This window comes from Sceloporus occidentalis, unplaced genomic scaffold (genome assembly GCF_023333645.1).
Source record: "Sceloporus occidentalis isolate IW3139 unplaced genomic scaffold, rSceOcc1.0.p SCAF_1, whole genome shotgun sequence".
NCBI classification, from domain to species: Eukaryota; Metazoa; Chordata; class Lepidosauria; order Squamata; family Phrynosomatidae; genus Sceloporus; species Sceloporus occidentalis.
The window spans coordinates 91384334-91398254 of record NW_028316981.1 but is presented as its reverse complement, the minus strand read 5'-3'; the positions used below and the strand labels follow the sequence as shown (position 1 = coordinate 91398254).

General features: G+C 44.1%; 1 protein-coding gene across 1 annotated transcript in view; it reads right to left on the bottom strand.

Moving 5' to 3' along the window:
* Nucleotides 1-95: 95 nt before the first annotated feature.
* Nucleotides 96-13921, bottom strand: part of MGAT4B (alpha-1,3-mannosyl-glycoprotein 4-beta-N-acetylglucosaminyltransferase B) — a 121630-nt gene continuing 107804 nt past the window's right edge. The window contains exons 11-15 of the mRNA XM_089528969.1: nt 12490-12683; nt 8783-8861; nt 7259-7346; nt 2141-2253; nt 96-1085 (exon numbers count right to left, since the gene is read on the bottom strand). Of these exons, the coding sequence (XP_089385095.1) occupies nt 1062-1085; nt 2141-2253; nt 7259-7346; nt 8783-8861; nt 12490-12683 (498 nt within the window). The 3' untranslated portion in view covers nt 96-1061. The remainder of the gene's footprint in view (nt 1086-2140; nt 2254-7258; nt 7347-8782; nt 8862-12489; nt 12684-13921) is intronic.

Genomic DNA, 13921 nt, shown 5'->3' with positions numbered 1-13921 from the left:
GTGCACATTTTAATATATATTTTATATAGATATACTTGAAAAAATCAAATGTATCCAATAATAAAAAATACAGCACATTAAAGTAGTATAATGCATTCCAGTGTATAGCTAGAGACATTGGGTTTTTTTGTTTTTTGTTTTTAAAATTACACTCTAATCCCTACCGTTTGAAAACTGGCCTACATGTTTGTTTTTCTTCAAAACTTACACCAACCAGTAAATAACAGAGATATGGATTTAAAAGGATGGACTCTGCACTTGTTCTCAAGGCATAAAGACACTGGTGACTTCAACATGAACTGTATTGTATGATGGGGGCATGTACCACCCTGGCAGGCACAGTGTGGTATTATTAGTTCCCTGCCATTCTGTTGTCTCCACCTGGCATCCTCTTCCCCCACCTCTGACCAGTCACCCTACATATTTAATCCTCGGGAGGGGCCTGGAGCAACTGCTTTTACTTACACAAGAGGTTGGCTGGAGGTGGCTGCTTCTCACAGTATACCTCAGGGCTTCACCACAGCTTATAACAGCTTGACAGTCAAGTTGCCCTCTCGCTTGTCCTTCACACTCCTTAAACCCGTATTTCTAAATGCACCCTTAGATGATACATTCAGGCATCAACACTGAGGTGAGGTGGGTTGGGGCAGGGGGGAGGCGTGGAAATCCCCTGGTCCTTGCTCGAGGGACTAAAGAAGTAAATCTTTTACACAGAACATTCATCTCCATAGTTCTTTTTTTACAGCTGCAAAGGCAGCTGAGTACACAACAGGCCAGCCCCAGTGCTGCTGCTGCTTTTTAGTTCAGTCCAGCACCGATGTGTTGGGGGAAAAATTGCTTCTCTTCTCCTAGAAAGTGTGGTCAGGAAACTCCAAGGCCCTGCCAAGTTTCACTGCCAGCTTCTTCTTCCTGTTTGTGGAGCAGTCAGGTGCCCTTTGAAAGCACCTTTGCGTGAGGAGTTAGCTGCTCATATTCTGCCCCATCTGCAGTTTCATAGAAGAGTGGAAGAAAAGGGGAAGAGCTGATAGCGACTTTGTGCATCGCTCTCTGTATCTTCAAGTTCAATCAGCTTTCTTCAGGAATATCTGAAAAAACATCAGTTTTCAGAAAGAAATTATCAGCATTTAGCATGTCTGCATCATGTTGTTTGTGCTACAGGCCTGGAGAACTGACTCTCCAGATGTTGGTGGATGCCCATCAGCCCTAGTTAGAAAAAGCAGTGGCCAAAGCTAGTGGGAAAGCCATGGACTCCCCAGACATGCTAGAGAACATTTCTGTCCCTCCCTCTCTCTATATATATCCCTAGCATTCCTGCTCTTTTCTCTCCATTCCAATTGGACGTCGTATAGCAGCACAATGAGGGAACATGTGCAAAACACAACCTAAAGGGAGGATGGGTGATTTCACAGATGACCATCTGAAGAACTACACCAGGCCAATGATTAAAGTTCCACTTGACTGTGTAGATTCCTGAGGTCAACCAAGACTAGTGCTGAGACCTTGCATGGCATGTGCCACTGACATCTCCTCAAGACCCTGAAGAGTGGCAGCTTTGAGCCACCACTTTAGCTGTCCTGCTTTGCTCCAAAGCACTACTGTTTCAAGCACTTCTAAATGGGGACTTCTAATGGCAGTTCACAGTTACCACTGCCAGGTAAGACTGCAGCTGGACTAGCATCTTGTCAGGAGAGAGCATTCCATGGGAGCTCTACCAAGGGCCCCTCCAAGCTGAAGATGGCTTTGTGGGAAGAAAATGATGCACTGGTCTACCATCCAAGTTAAGGAGCATAATATCCAAAACCAGCCAGATTATTGGGGCATGGGGGGAATCTCAAAAGAACTCCTCATTCCTACCTGCTTGGCAATACAACTGCATTTGCTGGCCTTTCCTGACACCCAGAAATACGCTGTCAATCCTGGATCCAGACATGCAGTTTTGTTATTTGAAAGAAGGATGAGAGAGCACTCATATCCAGAAGATAATACTTCTGGCAGATTCCCATTTTCTGTTGGTTTTGGTGCTAGGAAAATCTTACAACATGCTCTGTCTGGAGAAAACTACTGGAGAAAATAATACTGCAGCTGTAAGTACCCTTAAGAAGCTGGTCCTCAAGATAAAAAAAATCACAAGGGACATCACCTCGCTCAAGATGATCCATACAGGAGAGTCAGTCTGGATGGTCAGTCGAATTGCTTCCAGGGGCCCAAAGGAAGGGTCTACTTCTCCTTCAGCAATGCCTTTTGAGAAGGAGCCTGTAGGGGTAACAGAGAAGGTGGCTTCAAAACAGATCTCAGGTCCTCTGTATGACAGCAATACTATTGCAGTCCACTGAAATAGGCCATTCCCAGAGGATGACAAACTTGTTTTTTTGTACTGCGGTTCCTAGAATCCTTCAGTCAGCATGGCCAGTGGAGTTCCAGTTTGAAGCTGAGACCTCTTCAAGACTGTGAAGAGAACTGGGGCAAGTGGGGCGGGGAAATGTGCCCATACGTTGTAAGGAGCACCTCAGAGCATTGTGGAACTGGGAGGAAAACACACAAGGAAGCCTCAGAGACCTCCTTATACAAAGCCAATAGAAATTCCAAATGCTTACTCAGATGCCTTTGCCTGTTGTTTACAATGTACAAGTCAGTGAGTCATGGTTAATACCTGTGGTATGTAAGCTACCATTGCCCTCTTTAAGAAAAGTCAACATTTGGAGCTGGCTAGGATAGAGTCCTTCTTCTTTCAGATTACATTTGAAACATGCTTGACTCTAGCTGTTTATACTAAACATCACTCCGTATGCTGGCCCAATTAATAGAATCTCCAACTAAACTAAACTTGTGAAATCCCAAAACTAGTTTTTCAAGTCATGAGTTTACTATGTCACACTGCTGAGGCTACTCATCCACCCCCCAAATATTTAGGGCAAGAATTCCATGGTGATGCTGATGCATGTGTGTGGCATATTGGAATGTTTGTGTGACCTGTGGCACATGCCCTGTAATCAACACAGCTTTCAACTAGCTCTGTAGAGCTGTGTAGACTGAAGGCATTCTGCTGGGTTTGGGCTTCCCTGTGCAGTTCTACCTTCTGAGTCATTCACACACTGATTTCATCATTTCCACGAGTTATGCAACAGTACAACAGGTCTTGTAAATGAGGTACAATCTGCATCCCCCCCTCCGCCATATCAAGGTTTCTAAATGGGGAAACATAATATTGTGCAACAGGAAGGATGTGGCTTTTATTAAAACCTGAAGAACAGCCACAGTCTGGACCATCCTGGGAAACAGTATCGTAATTTCGGCCACAGTTATAGCATGAGAGAGAATGCCTTTGCTTTCAACACTACATACAGGAGATTTCTGAAGGGAACCTGCCAGCAAAATGAAAGCCAGAATGGTATGAGACCAAAAAGACATGCAGCTACATCAATTGAAAACAAAAGAAAGGAAATGGTGACTGTGGCCAAAGTCTGGAAGAGAGGCTAGCCTAGTCTCTATCCTGTTGGCCTTCTGTTCTACTGGCAGGCAAGTAATCTTTTATTCAGGCAGCCCTTTTCGCCACTGACTGGTTGGTGAAGATTTCTTTGAATTGAGCAAAGAGAGGGAGCTTTAAAAATTGTTTTCAATCCAGCTGTTCTTTTTGATATGATGATTACTTTAATTATATTTAGGCATGTGGTGGCTTAATAGTTAAGACACCGATTCTGATGACTGCAAGGTCAGCAGTTCGAGACTCAGGCTCTGTGTGGCAAAGTCAGCTCCCATCACTAGTCCTAGGTTCTGTCAACCTAGTGGTTCAAAAGTATGTAAATGTGCAAGTAAATAAATAGGTACCATTTTGGTGGGATGGTAACAGTGAAGATTTTCACACCTGCCTGCATCGCTGGGAAATCGCCCTCCAAAAGTTGCTAAAAGGGGAAATGAGCCTCTCTGTCTGAACACTGGAAGCGCTCATTAATCATCAAGGAAACGGAGCTCCCTCTGTAGCGTCCTTCAATCGTTGCAAGAAAAGCACGGAGATTCTTCTTTTTCTTCTAGATGCAAAGTTAGACGCAAAGTCCAACCCCATTCTGCTATGCAGGAAATCTAAATCAAAGCATCCCTGACAGATGGCCATCCAGCCTCTGTTTAAAGACCTCCAGGGAAGGAGACTCCACTACACTCTGAGGAAGGAATGTGTTCCACTGTCAGACAGCCCTTACTGTCAGGAAGTTCCTCCTAATGTTGAGGTGGAATCTCTTTTGCTGTAGCTTGCATCCATTGCTCCGGGTCCTAGTCTCTGGAGCAGCAGAAAACAAGTTGGCTCCCTCCTCAATATGACATCCCTGCAAGTATTTAAACAGGGATCACCCCTTAACCTTCTCTTCTCCAGGCTAAACATCCCCAGCTCCCTAAGACATTCCTCATAGACCATGGTTTCCAGACCCTTCACCATTTTAGTCGCCCTCCTTTGGACATGCTCCAGTTTCTCCACATCATTTTTAAATTGTGGTGCTCAGAACCGGACACAATATTCCAGGTGTGGCCTGACCTGAGCAGAATATGGTGGCACTATTACTTCCCTTGATCTAGACACTATACCTCTATTGATCCAGCCTAAAACCGCATTGGCCTTATTATAGCTGCCGCATCGCACTGTTGACTCATGTTTAATTTGTGGTCTACTTGGACTCCCAGATCCCTTTCGCACATAGTTTCATTCATCATATCAAAGGGGAAACCTTTACCTTTTTAATTAGGTTTATATATCAGAATGAACTGTATCTGGTTTTCCATAATGCTGGACAAATCGCCTCTGGACAAATCTTGGGGAAATTGTTTTTTAAAAATCCCAAACCACCCATGACCTTAGGATCGTCATAAGTAAGAAATGACTTGCAGGTAAACACCACCACCACCTTCAAAAAGCAAAGCTTAGAAGAGAGTTATGGGGCAGGAGGTGTTTTGCAAAGTCTCAACTGTCCAATAGGTGGCACTGCTTCATCAGATACTGTATTGTTATATTTAACATTTTAGACACACCTATACACATATTCCTCACCATTGACCATCCATGTGTAGCAAAAACAGCAAAATCCATTCAAAAATGGGAAGCATCAACAGGCATGACATCCATCCAATGTTTTCAGCAACAGCATATAAAACCTTACTAATGGTGGGAGAAAGATGCCTGCCACCAAAAAAACAACACAAACTAATACCTGCCTAATGAGGACTGAAGTGAGGCCAGCATGCCATAGTAGTTTGAGTGTTGGACCAGGACTCCTAGAGACCAGGCTTTGAATCTAATTTAGCCATGAAAACCCACTGAGGAGTGACTCTGGGCAAGTCACACTGTTTCTGCCTCAGAGGAAGGAAACTGGCCAGCAAAACCTCAGGACGGGGTCATCTTAGGTTTTAACTACTGTCATCTCTCCGTATCCATGAATTCTTTATCCACAGATTCAACCATCCATGACTTGAAAACATTAAAAAATAAATTCCACAAAGCAAAGCTTGATTTTGCCATTTTATATAACGGGCAACTTTTTATTATGAAGTTGAAGGCTTTCATGGCCAGCATCCATAGTTTTTTGTGGGTTTTTTGGGCTATGTGGCCATGTTCTAGAAGAGTTTCTTCCTGATGTTTCACCAGCATCTGTGGCTGGCATTCTCTGAAGATGCCAGCCACAGATGCTGGTGAAAGGTCAGGAAGAAACTCTTCTAGAACATGGCCACATAGCCTGAAAACCCCACAAAAAACCACTTTTTACTATGTTATTTTATTTAATGGTACTTGAGCATCCACAGATTTTGGTATCCAGTGGGGGATCCTGAAAGCAAACCCCAGAGGATACCAAAAGCCCACTGTACTGAAGATTTGGAAACTTCTTGAAATATAAAAGATCTCCCCTTATATCATCCTCTTTTCCCAGAACCCTGTTACTGGGACCAGGCAGGCTGGCACAAACATTCCAGAGTTCCCCCTAGTGTAAAGAATAATAGAAGCATAGAGTTGGAAGAGATCTCAAGGGCCATGACGTCCAACCCCCTGCCATGCACACAATACACAAAGCACCACCACCCTCACAGATGACCAGCCAGCCAACCAGAACGAGGGCATCAGGAAATGACTGCCTTCTGACACATGTGGAAAAAGCTTAGAGAAAAAGTTCTTATGCTCTCTTTCCCTGATGATGCAAACACACAACTTGTAACCATTTACTGGCCAATTCTTTGCCACCGTGAAGGCAAGAACAAGGGGATGATAACATTGCAATCACCCAGGTGATGCAGACAAAAATCCAGGTTTTTTTTACTGGCTGGGATACCTTCAGTCCTACAGAGTTCAGCTGGAATTTACTAAGTTATGAATGCATAACCACTTTAGTTATGTAGCTACATAATGTCTCCCAGCCCGAGGCCCCCCCCCCATTGTCACTTACCAGGCAGTAACTGCTATGAATAACAGAGATCTGTTCCCCTTCTCACACCCTCTTGTGAATGATCTCTGATGTGACAGTCAGAAGTAGGGTCCTTGTCTCAATTACCCTTCGCACTAGAGACTGCTCACAAAAGGGGTGGTGGAAATGTTAATCAGCTGCTTTCATATCTATAGGAGAACAGATCCCCATTTGCTGTCCAGTAAGTGAAGACTGGGGGACGGACTTTCATGGTCCCTACAAATTCCTTAAACTAGTAAATATGTAGAGATCGTGAATAAAACTAGTCTCAAATGTGTAACTCTACGTTACACATTCGTAATCGCCTTTGTGAACTCTGGTCACTGATTTGGCTCTACTGATTTCAATGGTACTTATTTCTTCATTAAAGGTAGTTAAGATCAAAACCTAAGCATCACTTTTGAGTCATTTCCACACCTCCCAAATTATGTAAAATTTGGCTGCAAAACAGGCTGCCATTTTGTCCTTCAGATTTGTTCAAATCACTATGGTGCCAACATTTGTATCAGCACATTATGGAGGGGGGAAATCTACCACTGTGAATATACAATGATTAGGACATAAGCATATTTTTAGCATTTACTGGAGGATGGGAATCATTTGGTGGAGGGTGTTTTCTAAGTGAATGACTTCCACTCTAAATTCCAGATCTAAATTCCAGCACGGGGATAGAGGAGAATACTAATTAATGCAGAATAAACTGGTTCTGTCTTCAAACCTCCTGTACTACCACACTCCATGCAATTGTGTTATCCAAACAGGAACATACACAGTGCATTCCCCATGACCAGCAGGTTACTATTTGCCTTGAACCAACAATTTACCTATCTGTATGTAGCCGTCAGATGTCCTGTGGTACTTGAATGCTGTTGCTCTTCCCTCCTGCAGGGCTTCCTTATCTGACTGGAGACTCTGTGCAAGAAAACAGACAATATTTGCAAAAAGCCAGCCACAAAGATTTAGGAGGCCTGCTGTGGGTACAGCTTGAACCACTATGACCATAAAAGCACCAAGGCAATACTGATGTTTTCAGAAATGGAGCATTACTCTAACAAGCAGGGTTGTTAGAAGCCTTTTGTGACTCCTTTCCAGGACCCATGAAAATGTCTATTAAAGTATACCTTGTAAGAATCAGGCTTGGATGCCTTTTCCTGCCACAGGCTACATGCTTTAAATAGAGAATGACTAAGCAGGCCTGCTTCTAGATTTTGGAATAAACTATGTGAATCACATGAACTATGGAACTATGAATTCAGCACCTATTCTCAGAAGATGGCCAGAGACTGGAAAAGTTACTTTTTTCTAGATTTCAAGTTTCAAAATCACCTAGCTGGTATGGATAGGGGACTCTAGGGCTGGCATCCTGTGAGTTACCTTAAGAGGCATATGTTGTGAAATTCATGCAGAGTGTTTTAAAAAATAATAATAACATGCTACAGCAATATCCAGTTGGTGATGGCATAAGCAGAATTGCATGTGTAGGACTATTGCGTGTGTGGTAATACATTAAAGTACAAAGAATGGCATGGGAATACACATTGCTTCTGCATACTGCTCACTGAAATTGCACAATGGGTCAGCCATTGACCCACATATGTTGTGCTACACTGGCATTCAGTATAAGAGTTGTATAACATAGCTCCACTGGCAGAAATTTACATTACCCTGACGGATCTCAACGTAGGCGCTGCAGTCCAAAGCCTGAATCTGATTGGTTAACCCTCAAGTAGAGTGGACCCAGTGAATCAACTACTGAATAGTGAATCAACACATAGATAAAAATTCCATGGAGTCAATGGGTTTACTTTACTTAATATACAAGCATTTATATATTGCTTAGATCCTAAAATTTCACACCAGTATACATAAATAAAGTATTAAAATATTCACAGAATACAAATATATGACATACAAATTAACATACACTCTTCATGTGTTCCAAGCAATAGATGTTAGTTGGACTAAACATGGAAGGCTAGCAGAAATAAGTATGTATTTCACAGGCAAAGACAAGTAAGAATAGTTGGAACATGTCCAATTTCAAGGGAAATAGTCCTCCCTACCAGAGGAGCTACCACTCTAAATGCCCTGCTGTAATGACTGCTGAGAAAGTCAGAGGGCAGATCCTCAAAGAGTGCACCCAGATCACTGTAGGCAAGCTATTGTTTGCTGGGACTAACAGTAGGATTCAGACCCCTCTTCCCAAATAACTTCGCCTAGTTGTGAGCATTATTTTGCAAACTCTTTCCATGCGGATCCAAGAATCAGAACTAGGGGCTGCAATCATTATTCAGAGGCTTCAGGAAAATTCCTTCTATTCTCTCCTACCAGAAGCTCAGCACACTTACATCAAAGGGTAAGACTTCCACTGTAGTGTTGAAGAGTTTGTCTTCGGGGTGTTCAATGTTGCCACTACGGAAGAAAAATCTGTGCAAAAGAAACCAACAGTGACTGCAGAGATTCACAGAGGGGATCTGTTAGCATATAAAAGTACCCCACCAAGAATGCATTTATCAAGATGTCTATTTCCAACAGGTGGTCCTCCTCCCAAAGAAAGCTCATTTGGAAAGAGGCAACTCTAAGTGCGCAAACAACCAATTACAGATTGATTGTTTGATTGCTCTTGCAAATTAAGCACTCCACTGCATTTGAATGAATATAAGTAAGAAGCACAATTATCCATCCCCATGGTGAAAGCAGTTTTCTGTTCAGCTCTACCAAACTGGAGAAATAAGAAGTGATTGTGCATTTTGAATGCGAGAACAAATTCTGGGAAGGATGACGCTGCATAGATAAGGTTTTTTTTTTTTTTTTTAAAAAGCCCTTTCAATTAATTGCTCAAGGGCATTTAATGAACAGATGGATTTTCAAAGACCACATCCATTCCCCCCCCCCCCCCCAGCCTTCTATATGCAATTATTTAAAATGCAGTTCAGGAGGAGAGAAGTTATGGCCTTTGGAACAAGAATACAGGTGCTATCTACAAAAAGAAGTTTTGAAAAGCACACAGTCCTTTCCTTCATGACAATACCACTGCCTTCTGTTCTTGAGTAAAGCATAAGAAACATAAAAAAGACTAAAGACAAAGATGACTCTCCCTTTTTTTGATAACTCCAAAGCACCAGGACAAAATACAGCAATATCTGCAACTGGCAAATCAGAGCTGTAAGTACTTGACTTGAAGAAGAGTAAGGACAAGCAAAGAGCCCCATGAATGAATGGAAGTAGATGTGCCTCGCAACTGCTTGGGAAATGAGCAGCAAGGCAGATCTAGCTTCATCACTTTTGAAACTGTATTGAGAGTGTCATTTATCTGCAAGTAACACACCTGAATATGGATACAGACTGCTCTTGCTTCCACAATCCTAGTTATTATTTTCAAGCACAGATAAACATTTTCCAAAGCTAAGTATGAATCAGAAAGAAGTCTGAAAAGCTTCACAGAAGCTCATGTCTCTCTGTGTACAACAGGGATGGAACTGTTTCCAGAATCCTATTGGGATATTAGGCATGAACCAGTAAATGTGTTTTTTACATGCTTGGGTAAGGAGGTGGCCAGTACTCCTTTACACAAGCAAGCTCCCTGTTCATCCACAACACAAAGGGGTGGCTTAAAGGCGAGTCTGGCATGAGGTCTGCCACACTACGTACATCAGCAGAACTTCACACTCCGCTAGTGATGAAGAGGTTCTTGGCTTAAACTAAAAATACCCCTATTTTCTTTCTGAAGAAAGTCACCTGGAGCAACAGAAAGACAAAGTCAAACTAAAACAGTAAGGACAACTCTTCCCACAGCAAAAGCACTTGATAGAAATTTATGTCTACAAATCAGTCTGTTTCCCAAAAGCAGATTTTCACTCTATACTAAATGCCCAAGACAGGCAGGTCTTCTTAGAGAAGGCATTCAACCACACACCCTACATTTAACAGACAGATCATCAAAGGAGCATAGAGCAGGTCCACTGACGGAGATCTAAGCATACAGGAGGAACATACAAGAATAGTTAATTACCAAGGTCTTTACCACAGAGAGCTGCAAACTTCAAACATGAGAGAGCATTTAATGGATTTCCTGCTTATGCATTTACAGGGAACTCTTAACCCATTCACTTCAAAGCAATGAGACGTTTCGAGAAAAATGTAGGCTGAAAACTTTACGTGTAACACTCAAACCTTTCTCTCTCTCAAGTATGGACACGCACACACACATAAACACATAGCTCTGTGGTTAAGTTAGAATGTATTGTTCTTTTCCATTAAGGCCCCTGACCAAGTCTGGAACTGGGAAAGTCAGGGCAGCTTCATCTGAAGCTCTCTTTGTCTGTCAAGTGCTGGGCTCTTTCATCTTATGCTTAGCTGCCTTCTCTCATTACATGTTTTTCAGGAACTGGGAGCATGTGGTTCATTACACCCTATCAAAATGCCTTCTAGATACACTAGATCTGTGATGGCGAACCTATGGCACGCGTGCTGGAAGTGGCACTCTGGGCCGTTTCACCGGGCACGGGGACCAGGGGAAGGAAAAACAGGCATGCGCATGCCTGTTCCTCCTTCTCCCTGCCATTTTCGGACCTCCCGCTGTCTCTCGGAGACAGCGGGAAGGCAGAAAATGGCACTGGAGGGAAGGAGCCAGAGATGCACGCGTCTGACTCCTTCTCCCAGCCTTCTCTCGGTGGCATGCCGGGTCCTGGGCTCGCTCGCGGCCCTTCCAGCCCCAGACTTCCCTCCGAAGAGAGAGATCTGGGGCTGGAAGGGCCAGGAAAGAGCCCAGGACGTCAGCGTGCCACGTCCTGGGCTCGATCGTGGCCCTTTCAGCCCCAGACCTCCCTCCGAAGAGAGAGATCTGGGGCTGGAAGGGCCATGAAAGAGCCCAGGACGTCGGCGTGCCACGTCCTGGGCTCGGTCGCAGCCCTTCCAGCCCCAGACCTCCCTCAGAAGAGAGATCTGGGGCTGTAAGGAACCCGATGGGAAGGGCCTGGGCACCCGTCCCAGGCCCTTCCCTTGACTCCAAGGGGCCCATTCGGCCAAAGGAAGGGGCCGAAAGGAAGGGCCTGGGATGGATGCCCAAGACCTTCCTTTCGGCTTTCCTTCCCTTTGGCCAAACGGGCCCCTTGGAGCCCGTTCGGCCGAAGGAAGGGGCCGAAGGGAAGGGCCTGTGACGAGTGCCCAGTCCCCTTCTCCTCGGCCTCCCTTTCCTCGGAGCGAATGGGTCCCTTGGAGCACGTTCTCTCTGAGGAAAGGGAGGCAGAGGGTGGGCAGACACCTCCTCCTCCTCCCCTCAGGGCTTCGCAAGACCTGAGGTGTCCTTCGGAGGATACTTCAGGTCTGGTGAAGCTTCGAGGAAAGGAGCAAGGGCCACGGGCCTCCTCCTCCTCATAGGGTTTTGCCAGAACCGAGGTGTCCTTCGGAAAGTCAGGGCAGCTTCATCTGAAGGTGTCCTTCGGAGGACACCTCAGGTTTGACGAAGCCCCTCAGAGGAGCAGGGGCCGTGGGCCTCCTACTCCTCCCCCCCATGGGCCCTTCCTGGTCCCCAACTGTCTCTGAGAGACAGCTGGAGGCCAAGGGAAGCGGAGGAGGGGCAGGTGCGCGCCTGTCACCCTCCCCCAATCCCCCCGACTTCTAGTATCTCTCAAAGACAGCTGGAGGCCAGGAAAGGGCATGGGGAAAGCCCCGCCCCAGAGGCCCCGCCCCAGAGGGTGGAAGCCCTGCCTCTGGCATGCAGCCCCACCCCCAGGGGTGGAAACTCTGCCCCTGGCACGGCGACCCAAAAAGGTTTGCCATCACTGCACTAGATGCTCTTCTATATGTTTTTAAAAAGTAGAATCAAAATGGAGAAAACATATTCAAGGAAGCCAAGAAGGCCACTATAAGGAAGAACTGCATACAAGCCAAACATTTCTGTGCTTTTGGTTGCTCTCCAACAGGCAACAGGTGAATGAGATAGTGCTTGCCTTTCAGATGAACTCTGTTCCACCACAGGAGAGAGAAAATGTGACTTTTAAATGTCAAACTAATCCTCTCCAGTCTTTGTCTCCACAAGATCCCATAGGCTTACCGTTCAATGCGGAGTGGCTTAAAGAAGCGAAAGCGTATGAAGTCACCCGCTGTGGGGGTAAATGCCCAGAAGAAATCTTCTCTCAAATAGGCTTTCTCCAAGGAGAAGTGCTGGTAGGTTTTCAGACTGGTGCTCACTTCTGCAGGAGGATTGACATGTTCTTTCCGAAGAGCTTGTTTCCCAAAATCTTTGTCCTCAACACAAAGATAAAAGCAAAGCAATTCAAAGAATTTTATTTAATATATGCCTCCCCTTCCCATTGCACTTTTATGGAACCTGTATGCAATTCTGATCCAGGTGCATGATTCTAAATATACGGGACTCAAATGTTTCACCCCTAGTTGCCATATATATTCATATATACACTGACATTACTGTCAATCCTGTTCATCAAGTGATGAGGTCACAAAAGCTATCTTTATCTAAGAATCTTCCCCTTACATTGCTGTATAGTTTCAACCAACTACTAGGTCGCAACACTACTTTCCTATAGGGCATTGTGAGAAAAAACACCACAGAAATCAGTTCACACTCTAGTGATCTCCTTTTCAGACTACTGTAGTCAGTTCTCTAAACTCATTTGTTCATCACTCAGACCTAAAAACACAGATGAGGCTATTTCTATGTATGTTAATTAAATATGCATTTGATTTAACACAGAGGTAAAGTCTCCAATTTAAAGATCCCTAACATTTCAAAGAAATCCAAACCTCTCTTTTTGGAATGAGTATTCAATGGCCAGGGCTAAGAAGACATGAATAACTTCAATTTAAGGAGCATTTTGTTTTGATTGTGTGTGTGCTTTGCTTTATATATAATTAATATGATCTTGAATCCTTGGGAAATGTTCAAACAGAAAATGAATTAAAACAAATATTTCTTGAGCTGCTGAGGCTTCCCAACTAAACCATAAAAAGGAGAGACCAAAAGAAAAAGAAAGAAAGAAAGAAAGAAAGAAAGAAAGAAAGAAAGGTTAGCTAAGTGAGGCATGTCTGTTTAAGAAAGAGATTTAAGAACTTAAGAAACAGTCCTTCAGAAGAATGTTGCTAGATTCTCCTTCTACAGTACAAATTCCCAGTGTGTTACAATAACCAAAATATATAATCAGATATTCACAAGCCTGCTGCCTGAACAGCCTTAATTTTGGAGACTCACTGCTATTTGAAGGCATTTAAAAATGCTGCAACACATACCTATGAGGGCATCCTAGCAACTATTAATCAGATGATACCTGCCATGCTAGAATTCCCTTGGCTCCTGACCCAGTGCCCCCATTTTCCTTCCAAATCATTTACAATTTCATCTATACTCTGTCAGTGAAGCATCCACTTCCTTTTCTACAAAACAGCACAGCTGACCTCCTTCCCCAGGGAGTGCACCTGCATTTAAAAGCACCTGCTTTCCCTTCCCAAACCACCACACACATGAAATA